This window comes from Gracilinanus agilis, chromosome 6, assembly GCF_016433145.1.
Source record: "Gracilinanus agilis isolate LMUSP501 chromosome 6, AgileGrace, whole genome shotgun sequence".
NCBI lineage: Eukaryota > Metazoa > Chordata > Mammalia > Didelphimorphia > Didelphidae > Gracilinanus > Gracilinanus agilis.
Genome location: NC_058135.1, coordinates 127727281 through 127750548, shown reverse-complemented (window position 1 = coordinate 127750548; position 23268 = coordinate 127727281). Strand labels below are relative to the sequence as shown.

Below are 23268 nucleotides of genomic sequence, written 5' to 3'. Positions count from 1 at the left end.
TTTCATAGTTAAAGCTGTTCTTCACCAAAGTGGATCTCTTTTCTGACACAAGCATTTACCACATAGGGCTTTGCAGACAGAGACATATTTCATGTGTCTTCTTCTGGCACTTATCCTATGGCTTGTGTGTGTGTTGTCTCCAGCATAACTTCTCTAACATGAAAAGGCCACAAACCACAGAATAAAGAAGTTCAAAAAGGAACATCTTCCTAACATACACCCTTGGGTGTATATTGAGATAGTTCTTAAACTGTAACAAATGGAGAGGGGACAGATAGACATGAAAGAAAGGAAGCACAGTGGCCAAGGAATCGTGGGGGCTGATAAGTCAGAAGAGCCCTTTAAGTCTTGATTAATATCATGCTTATGTCATGGAGAAGCTTAAGAAACTGGGATTTGCCCTTTAAGTAGCATTTATCAGTTATGGGTTTGATCCTTGTGGCTTGAGAAGTCCTCATTCCCATCCTTACTATATAGTATCTATGTCTTATTTCAGCCCTCTTTTAGCTTTAAAAATTGTAAATATCTGTAAAATGGGCATAATAATGATGCTTACTTCAAAGTTGTGAGACAAGATAATGTATTTGAAATATTTTGCAAACCTTGACATGCTATATAAATGCTAACTAGTTATTAAATATAGTTAAACCTAGAACTGAAAAAATTAATAAGCATTTTGTTTTTAAATTAACTTCATTTCTTTGTGTGTGTGTATATATATACTTATGTATATATATATATATATATATAAAATTTTTCCTCCACCCTTTCTCAAAGAGCCATTCCTCTGACAAAGAATTAAAAAAGTATTGGTGGAGAGATAAAGCAGTTCAGCCAAATTATCCAATGTATCAACATTCTGATGCTTTAGGCAGTATTGCACATTCGTAGCCCCATACCTTTGCAAAGAAGGAAAAGAGGTATGTTTTCTTCTCTCTTCTTTGGGGCTAAACTTGGATTGTTGAGGTTTTTTTTAAGTTCTATGGATAGCCCTGAAAAAATGTCAGTTATTTCTGGAAATTGTCACCTTTACTTCAACTCTAACCCAGACAGAAGTCTCCATTGTGAAAGAAAAACACTTAGATGTCTGCTAATGTCTATAGCAGTCTGGCCCAGTAGTTCTACACCTCTGTGCTAAGAGCAGGGAAGTGTTTATCTATTCTGGAGCCATTATTTCTTTCAGTTACTCAGAGTTCAGTTTCTTTTTTATTAATGTTTCTATTTACATTGTGGATTTCAAGCTGGAAGGAACCTTAGAGCTTACTTAGTCACCTCTCCACATTTTACAGATGAGAAAACTGAGCCCCAAAGAGGTGGTGAGCCTTGCCCGAGATCCCATGGGTAGGGTGTAACAAAGCCAGGACTTGAACTGGAGTCTTCTCATTCCAAGTCTACTTTTCTGTGCATGTGTCCTCTTGGATCTGTCTTCCATGATAGAGCTGATATTAGTTGAGAGAAAGATAAAATGTTTTCCTTTTTGTTTTCAAATGTCTTCAAGTGCCACCAAATACCCTTGTGTTATTTCCTTTTTGTGTGTGTGTGTGTGTGTGTGTGTTTTTCTGTTAAAATGAAGGCAACAAGGCTTGCTTCTACCCTTTAACTTCTTCCTTATGTATTTTTCTTTCTTTCCTTTTTTTTTTTTTTAAATGCTTTTATAGATAAGGCTTTATAAACCTTAGGTTATTGTGTATTGACATTTTGGATGTGGGGTTTTGAATTCCTGGAATCTCTGTAGTTGGGAGTAAAAGAAGTTTTACTACATAGAGCTTTTCTTTAAAAACCTTTTAGTTGCAAATGTTCAGGAGCCTGTTCAGTACGGAGATTTGTTGGTCTTAAGAGACTTGACTTAACAAGCTGCATCCTGTCAGTGAAGTTGGGTAATTTCCATTGTTGGCCCATTCTGGGAATGGAGAGACAAAACGCACCTGCTCTGCATGACTTAAAGCAAATGTAAGGAAGTCCGCGTGACATCTGTGGGAGACAGATATGATTCATTCTGGAAGAATGGCCAGCTGGCAAGATTTCTTCCTGAGTTTGAGAATTGGGGCAAAGCCGTGGCCTTGAGAGTTCGTTGGCAACTTTAGAAGTAGAGTAACTTCTTACCAATAATTAAAAAGTTGTTTTAAATGGCTTTGGGGAAGCATAGGAATACTAAGGCTCTGTGGAACTTAATCCTTTTTACACTGGCATTTCCTGGCGTGTTTCCTGGCCTGAGTGTCCATCAGGGTTCTTTTCCTGCTCACTTGATTGTTTTGTTTTGCTTTTTTTTCTTCTTTTGCCACTTGTTGAGTTCTTGTAGATAGTAAAGGCAGGTTCTGAATAGGGGCAGTCTTGGAAACTATACATTAAATCACATCCAGCTAGTGTTCTGTAAATATGGTGATTTGGATGCCTAGCAACCATTTTGGTTTGCCAACATTTTTTTCTTAAATTGCATAGGGAGTTTTAATCCACAACTGTTGGCTAGTGATTGGAAATTGGGGGGGGGGAGATGGGAACCTCTAGATTTGGACTTAGGACCCAGGTTTGCATCCTAGCTTATCTGTTTAACCATCTGCTATGTGACCTTGGGAAAGTCACTTCACCTTTTCAGTCTCTGTTTATCTGTAAATAAGATCTGGACTACATGGAAGGTACTTTGAGGTACCTTCCAGTTTTCCCTGTATAAGAATCCTTGAATGAGAATGACCTACTATGGATGTCTTAAAACTGTTGAACTGTTTCATTACCAGTTGCTTATCTAGAACTTCACTTCAGGATCACAAATCAAAGTCCATTTGAAAGCAGCAGACAGCCACTCATCCCAGCTGGAGCTGACGGTAACCTTTTCTTCTTTGCAGATGTGCAGGCAGTTGCCTATGAAGAACCAAAACACTGGTGTTCTATTGTCTACTATGAGCTCAACAATCGCGTGGGTGAAGCATTCCATGCCTCCTCCACAAGTGTGTTGGTGGATGGTTTCACTGATCCTTCCAATAACAAGAACCGGTTCTGCCTTGGGCTCCTCTCCAATGTTAACCGGAATTCTACTATTGAAAACACCAGACGGCACATTGGCAAAGGTGCGTGTGTGCCTTGTTCTCTCTTGAATGTTTTTCTCCCTCGCCTCTCTCGATTCCAGAGCTGGCTTGGTCACTCCTGCCGCTCTTGTGGCAAAAGGTTCCAGCAGATAGAGCTACACCGGTTCCATTGGTTTCTTGTGGTTTGCCATTTTTTTATTTTATTTTATTTTTTTTTAGGAATGTGTGTGTTACCAGGAAGTCCTTCACTTTCTAAATCATTTATTTTTATGGTCTGCTAACTCTCATAACAACATTAATTTTAATTAACTTCAATAATAGCTTCCCTATGTTGACTGTTTCCAGAAGTTTGACTCTTTTATAAATTGGGACAAAATAATCCAGTCTCAAGAGACACACTTTTACGTGGCTCTTGCTTTTCCTTACCAGCCACTTCTCATGTTCCCCACCAGGAACACAGCTTCTACACTGTCTGGGCTGTTCCTACTTCTTTCCCCTAATCACTGAAGCTATTCTAGCCAGATATGCTTATAATTCACATACAAATTGCCAGCCCAGCTTCCCCAGACCAATTTCTATGGCTCACATTTAGGGAAAAAGTAACTCAAAAAATAGAGAGCTTGTTTAATTCACCAAGAATTTGTGACTTGCTCATAGTGACATAGCTAGTACGTGTCAGACACTTGAACCTAAGCCTCCCTGATTCCAAAGCTACCCTCTATTCACTTTACCATATAACTTTGGAGTTAAATAGGATTTGTTTTTCTGTGGCAGTGACCATAAGACTCACAGGTGAGCCTTTCTCACAGTTGTGAAGTCAGATATATAGAATCTTTTGTTTCAGGTACTTTTTAAAGAATTTTGGATCTCACCCCTGGATTTTCTCTAATCTCCAAATGGAGATTTTTGTCATTGGTTAGTCATTTCAGCCATGAACAAATCTTGGTGATCCCATTTAGGCTTTTCTTGGCAGAGATACTAGAGTGGTTTGCCATTTCCTACTCCAGCTCATTTGACAGATGAGGAAACCGAGCCAAATAGGGTTAAGTGACTTGCTCAAGGTCACACAAGCTTGTTTGTGACTGAGGCTGGATTTGAATAGAAGTTAAGTCTACCTGACTCCAGCCTGGCATTCTTTTCTACCATGCTACCTACCTCTCCAGTTGGAGATTGCTCACACCTAACACAAGTAGAGTGCCTATCTCCTCACCTTTTTTAAACTCATCTCTTCCGTCTTAGAACTAATACTGTATATTGGCTCCAAGGCAGAAGAGCAGTGACAAAGGCTAGACAGTGAGAGTTAAATGACTTGCCCAAGGTCACACAACTAGGAAATGTCTGAGGCCAGATTTGATATCTCCTTATTTTATAGTTGATAAAACAACTCATCATGATAAATGAAATGAATAAGATTTGAACTCAAGTCTGTTTTTAAATTGAAATATAGTGTGGCTTAGTGGATAAAGAGCTACACTTCAAGTGCTTTCTTGAACACACACTAACCTCTTAGAGACCCAGACAACTCTCTAGAATATAACCAAGCAGTATTGCATGAAGCATTGGGAAACTGCTGACTTTGAGAGTCTAGCAAGAATGGGTTCAAAGACCAGCTCTGCTATTTAATACTTGGATCTGGGGCAAATTACTTTACCTCAACTGGCCTCAGTTCCTTATCTGCAAACAGAATTTGCTGAGCTGAGGACTCCACATTTTCATTTCTACACAGCTACTTAGTTTTTCCAAAATGCCATTTAAATTCATGCTGGAATAGCCATATTTATCGATTTCCACCCCCTGAACTTGGGACCAAGTACAGAGTTATGGCCTCCTTGACAAGCTCATCCCATATTCATTGTATCAGTGATCTAAGAGGGCTTAAACAGTTGGGACTTCACCAGATTTTTTTTTTTTTAGTTTTATCTTTATTTTAATAACAAATTTACACATACATTTCCCAAATTATATGATTCATGACTCCCTCCTGGAGTTGACAAGCAATTCAATCCACCAGATCTTTTTTAAATGCTGCTTTTAAATGCTAGGAGCCTCAAGTCTCTTTCAAAGTGCATCTCCTTTTTGTCCTTTTTTTTAACATTAAGCATTAATTTTTCAGATCGGTGAAACCTATTTTGACTTAGGGCAGGGACCTGTTCTCTCCCCGGTCCCTCTCCTTGATTGAAACAGATGGTTCTGCTCTCACATTCTAGAGTTTGGAGTGTGCAGGAGTAGATACGGCAGCCAGTCGCATCCTTGATTACAACATATCTGCAGATATTTTCTCAAATTTCAGCTTAGTTTTTGGCTTCATCCACCTTGTAAGGACCTTTGGCTCTCCGACCAGAGATGCGCTCTAAGTTAAGCCATTGGCTGGGCACCACCAATGGTGTGGAGCACTTAGTGATGGGGCTACCATTTGCTCCCAGGTCACACAGCTCAAGGGCACAATCCCACTTGTACCCCTGATGGGGTTGGAGTATTAGTGAAAAGCCTTCACTTAAGACCCCTTGAGAAGACTGATGGCCAACCTTGACAGCCTTTAAAAATAAGGTCCATTTTCTACTCTTTTCTCAGACCCAGAAGTGGTCCTTTGCTCCTCCCAGGCTCCAGCAGTTTTACAGAAAATGGGCAAATGAATATTTATAAGGGCCCATCTGACCTTATCATCCACCCTGTGATTCTTGTGTGGGATGAAGACCTTTGCTTGAACTGAGCCAGATTCTGGTTAACCGTGTACAAGGTGTGACCCCTTTCCAGACACACGGGATGGAGGGACTCTTTACAGGAGAGCCGAATCAAATTAATCTCCTTTCATTCTTCGTGACACAGGTGTGGGGTCAGGTCTCTCTAAAGGTTCTCCCACTTTCTTTTTCTTTTCTCCTTACAAAAAAAAAAAAACAACAAAAACGTAACGTGCTTCCTTTTACAGCAGCGTTAGATCGGTTTCTTAATGCTGCTGGGCCCAGAGCTCTCACAGGAAGGTGTGTGAAGCAGGTGGTGGGCTCAGGGAGATCCGCTTTCATCCAGTGTGAATCATTCCCCCCCTCCCAGGTCAGAAAAGCTTTTCCTGCCCCAGCATCTGTGTGGCTTTCATTCATGAGCACTTCCTTCACCTGGGCCTCTCTGGTTTCTATCTCTCCCAAATAATCCCTCGATTTCCAACCCTCACGAGGCAGAGCTGCCAGCCCAGAGCTACCGAATGTCACCCGGGTCACTGTGCTTGGGGGAAGGAGGGGAAAATGGCAGATGGCACTTCAAAGCGAGCACCGGTGGAGTGGGAATGCGCTTGTGTTTGGCGTTAAATAAAAATCAAGGACGTGGTTAATGTAACATTTTTCTAGCAGGGTGATACAGCCGTGTCAGGAGAGGAATTTGGTTGATATAGCTAATAAGCTTTGCACCTATTTTTCTAACGCTGGATCTTGTGGGTGCAGGCATTTATGTATTTGTTACTTTAATGATATCCACAAAGACTTTTAGTTTGACATCAATTATGGCTATTTTTGGAAATCTGTCCTTTTTTAAAGGCAAACTATGGATAGAATGCTAGGTCTAGAGTCAGAGGAAGACTCATCTTTCCGATTTCAAATTCTGCCTCTGACACTAGGTTTGTGACCGTGAGCAAGTCACTTAAGCCCATTTGCCTCAGTTTCTTCATCTGTCACATGAGCTAGAGAAGAACATAAATTGCATACCAGTCCAGTATCTTTTGCCAGGAGAGCCCCAGATGGAGTCACAAGAGTTAGCCATAACAAAAGCACAGTAGATTGAGCATTGGAATCTGGAAGACCTCGAACACTTACTTAGCTATGAGACCCTGGGCAAGCCATTTAACTTCAGATTGCCTCCGTTTCCACATCTTTAAAAAGGAGTTAATCATAGCACATCTTGTGGGGACCGGATGAGATAAAACAGGTCACAAACCTTAAATTGTTATACAAACAACTTTCCTGATATTTTATCATATTATATCAAATTTGGAACAAAACTGTGAGCTGCTATCTTGCATCCAAAAGAAAGCCAAACGTCTCTTTGAATGCTTCTTTTTTAAAAAAGTTTCTATTTTGTATTTTTAGATCCTAGTCCCTTTCTGGAAATGGCTCTTCTCTTGGTCTCTCTCCCCCATTTCTCCATACTCCACTCCTTTGAAAGAACCAAAGAACTTCCTTGTAATAAAGAGGCGGCTCGTGGTATAGTGATTGGAGTGCTGGTTCTGGAGTCAGGAAGACCCGAGTTCAAATGTGGCCTTGGACACTTATTAGTTATATGGCCCTGAGCAAGTCACAACCTTTGTTTGCTTCAAATTTCTTCAGTCATAAAATGTAGATAATAACAGTACTTCCCTCCCAGTGTGGTTGTAAGAATCCCATGAGATAATATTTGCAAGAAGTGCTTAGCACAGTGCCTGGCACAAAGTAAGGATTATATAAATGCTTATTCTCTCCCCCTTCCCCCAAATAAATACACTAAAGATGGGAATAAAAGATATTCAATGATAATGCATGTGCCCTTTTGTTTCTGTAGGTTCCTCCTGATTGAAGAGGAGGAAGTACATTCTGTTATCCATTCTTTGACTCTCGTTCAGCATTTTTCTTCCCTTTTCCGTGATTTCCCTCCCAGTCCTTCTCCCCTCCTCTCCCCAGGGTATCCACTCTCCTTTCTCCCAGTTCTCACTCGGCTTCTCTTTCAGGGGTTCACCTGTATTACGTTGGAGGGGAGGTGTACGCCGAGTGTCTGAGTGACAGCAGCATCTTTGTTCAGAGCCGAAACTGCAACTACCACCATGGTTTCCACCCCACCACCGTGTGCAAGATCCCCAGTGGCTGCAGCCTCAAGATTTTCAACAACCAAGAGTTTGCCCAGCTGTTGGCCCAGTCTGTCAACCATGGCTTTGAGACCGTCTACGAGCTCACCAAGATGTGTACCATCCGAATGAGCTTTGTGAAGGTGAGTAGCCCCCTACCGAGAGCTCCCCGACACATTTTAGGGGGTCCCCAAACCCCCTTGGGAAATGGGCTGGATCGGGGAGGAAGGGAGGGCTTTGGAGAGCAATGAAGAATTTCCCTTTAAAAATGACTTTTTTCTTAGAGTTCAGAGAGGCTGAGCTTAGGAGTCAGGAGGACAATATTTTGTTGGAAAAGTTAGAGATGTTTCAGATATGTAGAGAAAGTTTCCTGACTTAGAAGTCCTTTTACCCCAGTGAAATTACAGGTTATTCTCCTCCCTCAATATATGTGTGTGTGTGTGTGTGTGTGTGTGTGTGTGTGTGTGTGTGTGTGTGTGTGTGTGTACATAAAACAGATAACCAAATTCTGGAAGCAAAAGTCTATCTCTGCATATGGATATAAATATTTCTATTTATATATAAATGTTGCATGCTAATATAAATTTATATATAAATGTATATAAATATGCACAGAATATTCAGATATATGCATGTATACTCCATCTACATATCTCTCCAGCTATCTCCATATCTGGATATATTTAACCCCCTAGCAAATTCCATTAGCTATTTCGGTAGAAAACAAATTTTCCCTATGGCCAGATACTTGAAAATCTTTTGACTTTCCTACAAATTGTACCTGTTCATGATTTAAAAGGTTTATTATTTTTAAAATTTTCTCTTTTATTGCTATGAACTTGATAACATTAATAAACACAAACATTTCCACATTCATAGAACAGGCAAAAAAGTGGGACCACATGAAATTGTGACCCTCCAGTACATACCACGTTAAAAACAGAAATATTTCAAATTTACCATGGTAGTTCCAGCCCTACTTTGCTTGTCTTTCTCATTTTCTTTCGCTCTCTTATTTGGATTTTCAAATAATTCACCAATGTGCTTTCTTCTTTTCAAAACTGTCCTATTCAATAAGAAACTAATAAACTTTAAAAAAAATTTCTCTTCTCCCAGTCCTCTCCAAGAAGGCAGGCTTATCCATTGATTGTACATATACTATCATATGATACCTCTTTCCCTGTTTGTGTGTCATGTTTATTTTTGAGGTCAGAGTCTTAAGGTTTTTTCCAGATATGTTTTGACTTTGTAGAGCTGGAAATGATGGAAATCTTATCCAACTTGAAGCATATTATCCTGTTAAAAATGTTGAGAACACAGAACTTTAATAAACTCTGTGGGGTAGAGTGCCCCGTCTGCTAGGCTAACAATACAGAACATATGTTTGGACCAGTACATAGGGTCATGGAATTGCTTCTCTAGACTTACTTCCTTATTTTTACTTTTTTTACACATTCTCTCTAATACTGCTTTTTTTTCCTTTTAAATAAAACCATTACCTTGGAATCTTAAAATTGATACTAAGGAGTAGTTCAAAGGCAGAAGAGCCGAAAGGGCTGGGCAATGGGGGTTAAATGACTTACTTGTCCAGGATCACACAGCTAGGAAGATCTAAGGCCATATTTGAACCCAAGACTTCCCATCTTTAGGCCTGATTACCTGCTGAGCCACCTAGCTGCTCCTTCTATTCTTTAAAGATAATACTTGCATCTTGTGTTTCAAGGATAAATAAATGACTCATTTGTTTTTTCTTTCTTTTCTGGATCTCCTAAAATCCATCATGACTTTCCATGACTACAAACAGACCTAGAGAGAGGGTCCCCTTTCCTTCACTCATTCACTTATTTATTTGTTTGTTTGCTTGCCTGCTCATTTACTTACTTGTTTATTTATTTATTTGTTTGTTTGCTTGCCTGCTCATTTATTTACTTGTTTATTTATTTATCTGTTTGTTCGTCTGTTTGCTTATTTGTTTATTTATTTATTTGCCTGCTTGCTTATTTGTTTATTTATTTATTTGTGGGCTTTGAAAACTTTTATTTAATTGATTTAGAATATTTTTCCATGGTTCCCCTTTTTATTTTATTTTATTTTTTGAACCCTTAACTTCTGTGTACTGGCTCATAGGTGGAAGAGTGGTAAGGGTGGGCAATGGGGGTCAAGTGACTTGCCCAGGGTCACACAGCTGGGAAGTGGCTGAGGCCGGGTTTGAACCTAGGACCTCCCTTCTCTAGGCCTGACTCTCAATCCACTGAGCTACCCAGCTGCCCCCACCCCTTTCTTTTAAATATTATTATGTGTCTCATGCCTTTAGCCATGAAGTTGAGGGCAGAAAAGGGTTTCATGCAGTCATTTATTTCAGTTGTTTCTATTTATGACATCAGGAAATACAAATTATAAGAAACCACTGAATTTTGTGTGTGTGAACCTGTGATTTTATTGGGGTGGGGCGCTGCCCACGGGGAAACTTCCTGTAGCAGGCCAGGCGGTGAGATGGACTCTTGGAAGAGTCGCCCGGGGGCATCGAAAGGTTGTGACTTGCCCCAGCCACAGGTGAGTTGTGGGTATGTCAGAGACAGGCCTGGAACCTACATTTTCTTGATTCTAAGAGCAGTTTTTTAAATGGATATTTAAATACTAGTTGAGGTTTCTTCATGATTTCATGGCAGATTGTCGACAAAATGACTTATTATCCCCAAATTAATTCCCTGGGAGGCAGATGCATCAAGAAAATTGAAGAAGACTTGCCCTCTGTTACTTTGGGAAACCTCCCTGCCTAATTATACACCTAGGTGGGGCCGGCCCACAGCCTTTTATGTCCTGTCTTTAGAAGCGTTACCCCACTTGTTGTTAAACCTGTTCTGAATGGTATTTATTTCTGGGGATGATGGGGAGAACTATTTGTTAATTAGCCTGCCAGTAGGGAAGTCTCTTTTCAAATGAGACAGAGGACATTTTTTTTCCTTTCGTTTCTCTGGGCATTCAAGCAGTTTGTTGGTATGTTGGACGCTAGTGATTCCCTTCTCTAAATCTGCCTTCCCAAATGTGTGTTCTCTAGAAGAATTTAAAGACGCTAATAACCTCACACTATTTAAAAAGTAGGTCTCTGCACGTAGGCTGGACTTTCTACAAAAGCCTTTCTCAGATTAGTTTATGTCAGACTTCACTGTTATTTTTCAGTTGGCCAACACCTAGGCAGAATTTTCTTTCCAAGGAACTCATTTTTGGAGGGTTCCCTTATTTTCAGGAGGGATCAGTTTCGTAATGTAGCATTGCCCCCTCCAGACCTTATTAATTTATTCTTGAGGATGATTAAGCAGCGTTTGAGCTCTGCATTTCAAGTCAAAATTTTATCCAAGAATGCATTGATTTGTGAGAAATTTTCGTCCCAACCTGTTACTTTTGTCAGTGTGGGCAGATCCCCAAGTGGGAAATCCCTCCTTCTGCAAATCATTTGCTCCTGTTATCTTACACAGATCACTTCACCTCTCTGTCCTTGGAAAAGGAAGCACTTTTCCTCATAGGTGCTGGGAAAATTTAGATCTAAAAGGGAATGTACAAATCCTCCATCTAGAACTACCCTTTCATTATGCAAATATGGAAACAGATGCTTGGTGATTTGGGGGAAGGCTAATACAAGGCATAAGTAGCAGAACTTCAAAATCCAGCCATCTTGCCATAAGTGAATGTTTTATAGCAAACTCCCTTTCAGCTCTAAAATTCAGTGATTTCTCCAAAGATATTATTCTGAAAAATCTATTTGGAAAGAGCTTTATTACTCTGAATTAGTACTTCTGGTTATGCAAAAAGGATGCAAACTAGATACAATGTTGTTTTTGATTGGTTTTTATATCGAATATTTAACCAAGCAAAACTTTGTGAATGAATGAAATGAATGGGGGGAGGGGCATTTTTAAATGGTTTTTATATGCAAAGCATTGTTCTAAATGCTGAGGATACAACTAGAAAAGTAAGATAATCTCTGCTTTCAAGGAACCTACTCTACTGGGGGAGCCAACACATGTGGAAGGTTTTGGCTACAGATGTATAGCTGGAGGAAGGGTCTCATGGTCCTGAGGATGGAGGGATAAAGCAGATGGCAATGCCTCTTCTTTAGTGTCATTGCCACTGATAAAAATTAAATCATGTAATATTTCCAATATTAATATAAGTAATATAATTAACAAGCATTATATAAATAATGTAAAATATAAAATGTAAATATAAAATAAAATATATTCTATGTTAAGCATACATACTTACATATAATGTAAAATAATATAAGTAATTAATACAAATAATAGTTCTGATATTGAACCATTTGAGAGGGCCAAGAACTTTGGTGACAACTTTCTTGTTTGCTCAACATTATCTAATGGAATGACCAATTAAGGAGGCCCTATTGATGTTAGAAAGAATAGCTATTATCTGAGGCTAGCAAAAGGAACCAGTAGAGTTTTCTTCCGTTTTGGAAACATATTTTGGTCCTAATAATAATTATACACATATCTATCTCTTTTTCTTTTCTCTTCTCTTCTCTTCTTTTCTCTTCTCTTCTCTTCTCTTCTCTTCTCTTCTCTTCTCTTCTCTTCTCTTCTCTTCTCTTCTCTTCTCTTCTCTTCTTTTCTTTTTTCTTTTCTTCCCTCCCCTCCTCTCCCCTCCCCTCCTCTTCTTTCCCACACCTTATGTCATAGATCAGTTCTAAGACAGAAAAGTAGCAAGGGCTAGGAAGTTGAGGTTGAGTGACTTGCCAAAGATCACATAGCTAGGAAGCATCTGTTAGCACATTTAAACCCAAGTCTTTCCATTGTCAGGCCTGGTACTATCCAGTGTGCTTTTAGCTGCCCCTTACATTTCCATCTCTTTAAAGCTAACACAATCCTATAGGGCAATATTATCCATTTTACAGATGAAGTAGCTGAAACTTATAGAGCTTAAATGACTTGCCTGAAGGGTCACACAGACAGAACTTGAACTCTAGCTCTTCAGACTTCAAGTTAATTGTTTAATTTCCATTTGGTTACTCTGTCTGATGCTCATTCTCTTCATACAGCGAGGGGAGATTTCCTGAATTATCCTTCTTGTAGATGACACTTCTTGAAAACACTCATTTTGGTTCCTTAATATAGATTCAAGATGGCCACAACATAAAAGCTTAATATGCATTTTAAAATTTTTTGTTGAGGAGGAGAACTATGTGGCAGAGCAGATGGAGAGCCAGGCTTGAATACCAGGTGTCTTGGGTTCAAGTTTGGCCTCAGACACTTTCTAGCTGTGTAAACCCTGAGCAAGTCACTTACCTCTAATTGTTTAGCCCTTTCTGCTCTTCTGCCTGAGAATCAACATATAGTATTAACTAAGTAAGACAGAAGGTAAAGGTTTAAATTTTTTTTTCTATTTTATTGAGACTTTTTTTCTTAATTTCCAAAAATTTGCTTGCCCTCCTCCTCTTCCGCTACACTGGGAGCCATCACTTGTAGCAAAAACTAGAAAAGAAAAGGCAGTAAAAGAGAAACACTTTAGTCAAACTAATCTGACATCATCTGACTGGATCTACCATGGAACACAAACCTTTTTTTTTTTTTTTTTAACTTTTCCCTTCTCTTTCTCATCCAGTCTATTTTTTCATTTTTTATTGCCATGGAAAATACACTTCCATATTGGTCACTGTTGTAAGAGCACACTCATATATAACCAAAACCCCAAAATAAAACCATAAATACACTGATGTGAAAGATGACTCCAGCAATTCTTTCTCTGGAGGTGGAGAGCATTTCCCATCATGAGTCTTTCAGTATTGTCCCAGGTCATTGCCTCACTGAAAGTACCCAAGTTTTCAGATAATCATTATCCACTATTGCTGTTATTGTGTACAATGCTCTCCCAGTTCTGCTTATTTCCTAGAGAACATGAGCTTTAAAAAGTCCAAACCATATGGATTTATAGGATTTCCTTTTTGAGGCTCCTGAAATCCACCTGAAGGACCCCCGTAAAGATCATTTCCGTATCATTAGTTTTGCCAAATGAGTAACAGGAGAGTGGTGGTTATCTCCTGTGTGGAGGCTGGGCTACTTTTCCTTCTAGCACTGGGAGAGTCCTAGAAAGCTGTGCTTTCAAGGCATGGTCATGATGCAGCAGAATCAAATTTTAACCTAGGTCTTCTGACTTCAGACCTGGCTCTCTATCCACTGGGCTGCTCTTGAGGTATATTCTTTGTTTTAACTTTCCTTTTGGATATGGACTTTTCCAGTCAGATGATATTTTTGGAATTGCTTAATATAGTAGAAGAATATAGTAAAAACATAATAATTGTACAGAAATCAGTTTCCAGTGTTAATTATGAGTATATTATACAAAAAAAAACATTTTTGGTAGTTTTATCCACCATTTAGTGATTCCCAAAGTGGGTGCCACCGCCCCCTCGTGGGTGCTGCAGCGATCCAGGGAGGCAGTGATGGCCACAGGTGCATTTATCTTTCCTATTAATTGCTATTAAAATTTTTAAAAAGTTAATTTCCAGAGGGCTAAGTAATATTTTTTCTGGAAAGGGGGCAGTAGGCCAAAAAAGTGTGGGAACCACTGACAATAAGTCAGGATGGATATAACTGACTGGCCTATACCAGTAGTTTAAAATGATTGTTCTCTCCAAGTCGTGTGATCCCCAGATTCCATGAACAGTTTTCTGCCTTCCGGCCCCAAACTCAGCAGAAGCACTTTTTCATACATTTTATCACCTGAAAATATCCTCTCTCTCTACTTTCAGAAGACTGCTGATGAATATCTTCACAAAGAACTTTTTTCCTTTTAAAAACTAAATCAGAGCTCACAGTGCCTGGCACATAGTAGGTGCTTATTAATAAATGCCTATTGACTTGACATAATTCCTCTGGAGAGGGCTCTAGCTAGCAAGGGATGGGAATGGTGCCTTTAGTCTGTGAGGAGAAGAAGAGAGAGAGGCTGGCATGAGGCCATGCCATGCTCAGTTGCAGCAAGCAGAGGAGGGGACAACAGGCAGACTACCTGGCTTCCCACTTCAGCTAATTATTGTTAAGTAGATATTAGTTAGGTCTTTAATGGTGGGTCTAGGAGCCCCCAGGGATGGTATAAGGGACTGGCACACTATTTCCCAGCCACCCATCTGCATTTCTGCTCTCTTGAGCCACACTAGCCTCATTGAAGTTGCTCAGACACAGCTCTCTACTCTGTGCCTTCATGTTGGCTGTCTCCAATGCCAGGATGGTCTGCCTTTATCTCCTCATAGTTTGCTTGGCATCCTTTGAACTTCAGTCCAAATCTTGTCTTCTCTGGGAGACCTTTCCCCTATCTCTCCTTCATTCCTTTCTTCTCTGAGATTCTTTTTGTTTATTCTATATATCTCTTCTATGTCCCTAATTATTTACATGTTGATTTGATCCTTAAGGGTATGATATCCCCTAAACTTAGCCAGTGCTCTGGTGCTTGCTAAGTACTTAATAAATGGTTGTTGACCAATTTACTATTTTAATGAACAATTCTTGATGGTATCCCTGAGCATGAACCTATAAGAAGCTCTTGACAGTCCAGGACACCTGGCCACTATTTCTATCTCTTCCCACCCTATGCCCGTCTCCTCGCTTCAGCCTAAGTGGGAGTTACCCAAAGGGTATGGGATGTGGTAGCCCTAAAGGAAAGAAGGAAATGCCTGCTTTTCTCAGTTACCCCAGTCCTGTTGGAGGGACAACACTGTGGTAGCTAGTCCTGGAGTTTCTATGCCTTGGCATTCTCTGTCTTCTATAGGTTCCCCAATGCCTGCCAGTGGGGTGGCTTTTGCCTCAACCCTTAATTCAGGGACCACTAAATCTAGTAGTCTTTGGGCAAAGTCGCCCCTCATTTCTCCTCCTTACTACTCTGTATGTGGTTATATGATACATAAGTATTTAGAATAGTCGTTTTAATTAAAGACATAAGAAATTATAAATATTTACAACTGATTAACTTCATAGTTTTGCTGCATGTGACTAAAGTCCTGTGTGTAGACTTTAAAAAAAAAATCCTTGAGTATGGAATAGGAGAGAGATGACTAAAACAACTTGTGGGAGAAAAAAAAAAGAGATTTGAGCTATAAGTTGGCTCCGAATTCAGTCAGAAGTGTGATGGAGCTGCTAGAATAGCTAATTCTATTTGAAGCTATCCAAATAGAAATCTAGTATCCAGAACCTATGGATGTAATAGTCCTGTTGTTAAAACTCACATGGAGTATTGTGTTCACGTATGTGTCTCTACTTTTAAGAGAGATATTGATGACTCAGAATATATCCATACAAGGACACCCAGGTTGCTAACCCACCAGATAGGAATTTTTGAAGGGAAACTGGGAGGGAACATGTGCAATGAAACAAGTGCTGGATTAGAAATCAAGAGGAGCCTGGATCCAAAATTCTAGCTTCACTGCTGACTAACTTAGTTTGACTCTTTTGGACTTTCACAACTCTGTAGCTCAGTGATTCCCAAAGTGGGTGCCACTACCCCCTGGTGGGTGCTACAGCGATCCAGGGGGGCAGTTATGGCTACAGGTGCATTTATCTTTCCTATTAATTGCTATTAAGTTTTAAAAAATAATAATTTCCAGGGGCACTAAGTAATATTTTTTCTGGAAAGAGGGCGGTAGGCCAAAAAAATTTGGGAACCACTATTGTAGCTCAACTTTAAACTGCTGTGGCTAATTCTCTTTTAAATTCATAATTTTCTCTCTTCTAGAGGGAAAGAACATGAAAAATGTATAACTATGGGAAAATATTCAAAATAAAATTAAAATTAAAAAAATAATAATTTTCTCCCTTCTCTGCTACAAGGGGCATATTCTTTGGAGCCCCTTTCTCTGACTACTCCTTCCTGGGTCTAATGGTTCCTTAAGTGAATAGCTACAGTGCAAAACACTGTGGGAGATGAGAGGAGGAGGAAGAAGAAGAGTAATCTCTTCCTTCTGACCAGACAGTGGTACAAAGGGAAGATAAAAAACTAGCTCTCTTCTCAGCTTCCAGGAGTCATATACCACAAAACTTCTTCTTACCTTGACTGTTAAGTCAGCTTTTTAAAAGCATTAGATGTCTGGTCATAGCCAGTCTTTAACCAATCTGTTTCATTCTGCCTTTCATTTCCATTAGGGAAAGCTTCCTCATTGTTCCTTAAAGGGAAAATGGGCATAGATGTAGTTTTGCATTAATGAATTAAATCCCTGTCATCTCTCCATGACCCCCTTCTTCTGTGATTTTATCAGTGGAGCTTAAGGTGGTGGTAGAATGGGTCAATTGATGTAAGCTGACCAACCATCTCATCATCATCAGAAGCATTTAATATCATCAGATCATGAATACTATACTGTGAGAGCACAGGCACCTTCATTTCCGTGTGTAAAATGAAGATCATCCTTGCACTATTTAACGAATGGTGCTATTAGAGGTAACAAGTAAGCGTATACTGGGAATACTTTTTAACTCCAAAGTTGCTATTATTTAGAATAGGAGTCTTCATAGATTAGGAAAGATAAAATATCTTCCCACCATCTATCCATTTTTGTCATTAAAAGCAAGGAGTGCAGGTGTAAAAGAAATAATTGAGATATCTTAGGTTCAAGTATTGTCCCATACAATCCTCTCTTCCTTGCTGAGAGTTGCTGGGGAGAAACATTTTACCAGCCTGTGATGGAGCTAATGACAAAAAAGTATGCGCAGAATAGCCAGGGCTTTCCAGATTGGGGAGGTTCTAAGCAAGTTTGTGTTGCGCTGTCAACTTGGCTTCAAGAACCAGCTCACTTCTCTAGAACCAAGAGCCAGCATTGGAGAAGGCCATGCTGCTGCTGCTGCTGGTGCTTTTATAAAAGAATACTTCTGGAGCACCTACATGATCAGTATATTTACTCTTAAGACCGTCACTTGGTGGCTTGTTTTGTTTCATTTTTCCTTCACTAGAAATGCTTGTTCAAATGCTTGTTAAAGGCACTTTGTCTTTCTAAATGGGGATGGTTTGGCTTTCCTGATTGATAGATTGGTCTTTTTCAAAACTTCTGTTTGCAGTTTTTTCTTTCCTAGCTCACTTAATATTTCAGAACATCCATGAAACCCATCAATTGAAGGTCTCTACTAATGCAACTTGCAAGTGTTTCTAGATGGTTTTCATAAGTTGCCGTACCCAAAGAAATGAATTACTTGGGGACTCACATTTTGGAAGCAAGCCTTTTGCATTTAGATTGGTCTTCCAGTGATGAGCGAGGGGTCCAATGCTAGGATTGCCCTTACAGCATCTGTAGTGTAGGTGCTACATATTGGAATAAGTCTTTGGGATTCCAAGAGGCCTGTCTTCTTCCTGTTTTTGGACCAACTGGAACTTTTGTGGAGGAGTTATTAATATATAATATAAATAGCTTTAAAGATGTTATTTTGTGGGGTGGCTATGTGGATCATTGGATGAAGAGCTAAGCCTACTGGGTTCAGACACTTCCTAGCTATGTGATCCTAGACAAATCACTTAATCCCCATTGCCTAGCCCTTACCACTCTTGTGCCTTGGAACCAGTACTTGATATCAGTTCTAAGACAGAAGATGAAGTTGTGTTATTTAAGGTGATATTTTGTTTTCTTTTTGCTTTGTAAGCCAATTCAGTAATTTATTGTCACACTTTGCTAGGTGCTAAGGGTGCAAAGATAGAATTTTAAAAGTCCCCGTCCTTAAAGGAATTTATAGTCTATTTTTTAAATTTAATTTTCTTGTTTTTCTAATTAACAAGTATCCCCTCCCCCAAGTAAATATCCCTTTAGGGAAAAAAAAATCCCTCGTAACAAATATGCATAGTCAAGCAAAGCAAATTCCCATATTAGCCATGTATAGAAACTAATTATGTCTCGTTCTGCAAGTTTGAAGTCCATCGAGTCTCAGAGGTCCAGGAGGTGTATAGCAAGCTTCTGAGAGACAGTGCCTCTTAAGGAGAGCTTGAAATCTAAAATAAGACTCAGTCTCCGTAACTCTTTAAGGCACAGAAAACATTTTTCTCACTACTTTCAAAAAGACTGGGCAAGTATTATCCCCATTTTACACTTGGGGAAACTAAGGCAGTGGACAAACAAGTGGGAGAACCAGGATTTGCAGTCAGCTCTTCAGTAGGAGGCATCTATCTCAGTATGATGAGAAGAGCAATACATCTGCACTCTTGAGGACCTGGATTCGCATACTATCTCTGCTTTTGTGTCTGCGTGATCCTGGGCAAGTCACTTAAAAGATCTATGAGCTTCCATTTTTCTCCTCTTGAAAATAACTAGGTTGAACTAACTTAACCTCAAACACCCTTCTAATTCTTAATTCTTACTCTGTGTCTTTCTCTTATACTATAACCATTTTGATCAAAAGTAACTAGTGCCTCCTTTCTCTGGTTTTTATAATAAAAAGTCATGAAATGCACACTTATTGCTCATGTTCATAGCCTTTGAGACACCCGTTTGTGTGTTTTGTTTTTAGCAGATGTGCCGGTTATTGACTTCTCCCGGTTTTTTTTTTTTTGTTTGTTTGTTTCTAGGGCTGGGGAGCAGAATACCACCGGCAGGATGTGACCAGCACTCCTTGCTGGATTGAGATCCATCTGCATGGCCCTCTCCAGTGGCTGGATAAAGTTCTTACTCAGATGGGCTCGCCTCATAATCCCATTTCATCTGTGTCATAAATGTCCCCCCCTCACCTTCACCTCCCATCCCCAGGATTCTGCCTCTTTTGGAAACTCTTGAGCCTTGCATGTACTTGAAGGATGGATGAGTCAGACACATCGACGGACTGACGACGGGCCGAGAAGGAGCCTTGGTAATACTTGACCTCTGTGACCAACTGTTGGATTCAAAAACTAAAACCGTTTTAACATACTGTCGGTATCAAGAACTCGTTTAGTTTACATTATAACATGATCTTGTAAAGTCGACTGGATGCAGATCTTTCAGCGGGGTTTTGTGTATCGCTCAAGAAGAAATGGCCAAACGGGGGGCAATTCGTCCGCGGGACAAGTGTTCCTGAGAGATCCTTTTGTATTTGGCACTTTTAAGGGCATCGTTTGGCAGGGGGTTAGCATTAAGCCGTTAGTCTCTCTGAAGTGTGTTTTTTTATCTGGTTGGGAGCCCATGATGAGAGTCTCCTTTTTTTGTGGGCTTTTCACGATATTTTTTAAAACTTATTTGTTTAGTAAGAGTTCCTGGGTTGTTTTTTTTTGTTGTTGTTGTTTGTTTGTTTGTTTGTTTGTTTTTTAAAGTAAAGGTTAATCTTGATGATAATGTGTAATAGTCTTTCTAAAATTTGTGGGCTGACCACACTGCTGTCAACAATAATGTTAGCATCTGCTCTCTGCTAAATGTGTATGTACAGTGTATTTGGAAGTTTAGAATTGATTAGATTAGAGGATTTTAGGAGTATTTGGGGGTTGGGGGAGGTGGGGGGGAGGGGAGGGCAACGTGGCAACTGAAAACGTAGAACATACTGTAAACCCAGTTTCTTAGTCTAAAGAAACAGAATGACATCTGAACTTTTATTGTGCATTTCATTTCATTTTTATAGTAACTTTAGCCTACTTTTAAACTCTTTTTTTTGCATCCTCCCTCCATCGCCCCCTAAACAGTTACACAATTGAATAATTCTTGTATCTTTGAAAAAAAAATAATCATTTACCACAGTCAGGAGATGGACTCTCCTTCAAAATATTGTACAATAAACTTGGATTGACAGAGCATTTTTACATAGTTTACGTTAACAAGTTGGCTTTAATCTGTAAGTGCATTATTTTGCCAAACCTAGTCACTGTTTAAATGTTTGGAGGATTTAAAAGAACACCCCTGTTTTGAATCCTTCAAACTTTAAAATCATTTTTATTTTCAAGGGTTTTTTTTTTTTTTGTACTATGTTTGGTTTTATTTTTTTTTTCTGCTAATCCTTTATATTCACTTAAGCTGTAGTACTTTGAGTACTTTTATTCCAAAACTAGTGGGTCTTCTCTACTGGAAATTTTCAATAAACCTGTCATTGCTTACTTTGATTAAAAATTTTGTATTGTCAATTTTTCCAAGTCCACTTTCATGATTGTTGAGGTTTTCTACTCTTCCAAGAGATTTGTGGGAACAGTTAGGTATATCAGTGAATAGAGCCAGACCTGGAGTCCAGAGGTCCTGGGTTCACATCTGGTCTCATACACTTCCTAGCTGGGTGACCCTGGCCAAGTTCCTTAACCCCACTGGCCTAACCATTGCAGTCAGCTTGAAAGAACCAATGTTAGTTGTTTGAATTCTTAGAATAAGGATTTGCAGAGGAATGCTAAGAATATTAGCCAAGGAAGATAGATTGTAAGAAGAAAAAAATAGAAAGATTAATTACCTCTCTATAGTATCTGTAGACTGAGTGAGTTGGAACAAACTTTGCCTTTCATCTTAGAATCAATACTAAGTATCACTTCCAAGACAGAAGAGCAGTAAAGGCTAGGCAATTGCTGTTAAGTGACTTTCCCAGGGTCACACAGCTAGGATATGTCTGGGAACACATTTGATCCCAGGACTTCCCATCTCCAGGACTGATTCTCAATCTTCTGGGCCACCTCACTGCCCTGTAGCATTCCTTTCTTACAACCAAATTGTAACTCCCTCTTCTCTCTAGCACCCTTCCTTTGGTTCTATTTGGTATTTGCTTATTGCCAGGCAAGAAAGAAAGGAGGGAGAATGAGCATTTATTAAGTGCTTGCTGTCTGCCAACATTGTGCTAGGCACTTTACAAATATCTCACTTAATCCACACAACAACTTTGGGAGATAGGTGCTATTTAAAATTGCAGGAAATGAGGCAAATAGAAGTTAAGTGATTTACTCACTATCATATAGAGCCATTAAATTTTTGAGACTGAATTTGAACTCAGATCTTCTTGACCCTAGCCTAGTGTAAAGATGAGGCACCAGGGATGTTAATTATTATTAAAATATAAGCCAAATGGTTTGTGGGTCCACACTGGTGGAGAGACAGGACCAACCAGGATAGGGAGACCAGGATTCACACAGGAATGGCAGTTGTCCCAACAGTCACCCAGCTGACCCTAGGCCAGGGTCTATGGAACCAGCAGGCAAAGGTAAAGTTTGTGCAGTTTATTTGAGGGAAACTAAATAAAGGATGGGTTAGGGGATTTCTACACCTGAAACTTAAGGGCAAAACACAGGGGGCAGAGAAGGACTTAACTACTCTATCCTAATTGACCTAAGCCAGGCAAGGCCCAAAGGAGCAGTTCTGGAGTCACAGGGAAGGCTCCTTCAAACCTGGTTCCAGCCATGTTTGGTCAGCACAGCAAAAGGGCAATTGAGGACTCACGGTAATCCAAGGATGGTCAGAGGATGCCAAGAGCCAACTCTACCAGGTGATTCAAGGTACCCAGGTAGGGAGAGTGAGTTTGCAATGCTGTCCACCAGATCCCAAACCACTTCCCCACTTGGTGCAGCTCTGCAGGTCTTGTCCACTTACTGAAAGCCTTCACCTCTCCGGATCCCAGGGAATCTGGATGCAGTTTTCCCCTAACTGTGAGATCTCCCAGGGTTAGCAACAGTTATGTCCAACCACTAATGGAGTCTCTCTTGGAGCACAAGCCCACTTCCTGCTCCTTCATTCCATCTTGGAATCCTCCAACCCTTCCTGCTAGGTCCAACACTAATGCTAAATAAATTGCTAAATAAACCCTCACAACACTAGTGCCATCTTTTCTTTGGAACCCAGATAAGTGATAATGCTTGGGGCGGAGAAGAAAGAAAAAACATTGTTTAAAAATTCATCCTGTGTAGGTTTGGTTAGCTGCACTTCAAGTCTGCATGGCTTTGGGCATTTAAATCTCTTGATTTCTATCTCTCAGGTTTCTTTTTCTGTATAAAAGGCATTGGAGGAGATGACTCCCAAGATCCCTTCTGTCTCCAATCTAAAATTTAGCCAACCAATATTTACTGAATGCCTACAATGTGGAAGTCACTGTAGCAATGAAGTATATGAAGTTTTAGATTGCCTGAGAGTTTTGAATTGTCAATCAAGTCCAATCAAGAGTTCTTTCCCAGATTGAGCTAATTTTGATTTTTCTCTTAAGACCAACCAGTAATAGTTTCCAGTTACACTGGCAGGTCTAGATCTCCTGATTAGAAATTTCAGATATATGTAGTTGAGTGTTGATTAGTGGCTGCTTTTTAATGGACCTCAATATGGATTTGAGGAAGATTGGAGACAAGAAAATGACTTGAGAGATGAATCCATTGGGGAAACAACCCAAAGAGTCCAAGAAGTATTTGCTTTTTTTTTTTTTTTTTTTTTTTTTTGGTTGTTTGGTTTTTGCCTAGAGGAACCATGGGGTCATAGAAAGCAATGGTTATCTTAATTCACCAAAGGAAGCAGTCACAACCAGGAGATCCCAGGAGTGGTGATTGATGTAGGCA

General features: G+C 39.7%; 1 protein-coding gene across 2 annotated transcripts in view; it reads left to right on the top strand.

The window, feature by feature from the left end:
- SMAD1 (SMAD family member 1) overlaps positions 1-20228 on the top strand; it is a 55115-nt gene extending 34887 nt beyond the window's left edge. For both annotated transcript variants that reach the window (XM_044682248.1, XM_044682247.1), the window contains 3 exons: positions 2841-3062; positions 7708-7964; positions 19366-20228. In XM_044682248.1, the coding sequence (XP_044538183.1) occupies positions 2841-3062; positions 7708-7964; positions 19366-19509 (623 nt within the window). In that variant the 3' untranslated portion in view covers positions 19510-20228. The remainder of the gene's footprint in view (positions 1-2840; positions 3063-7707; positions 7965-19365) is intronic.
- Positions 20229-23268: the final 3040 nt, after the last annotated feature.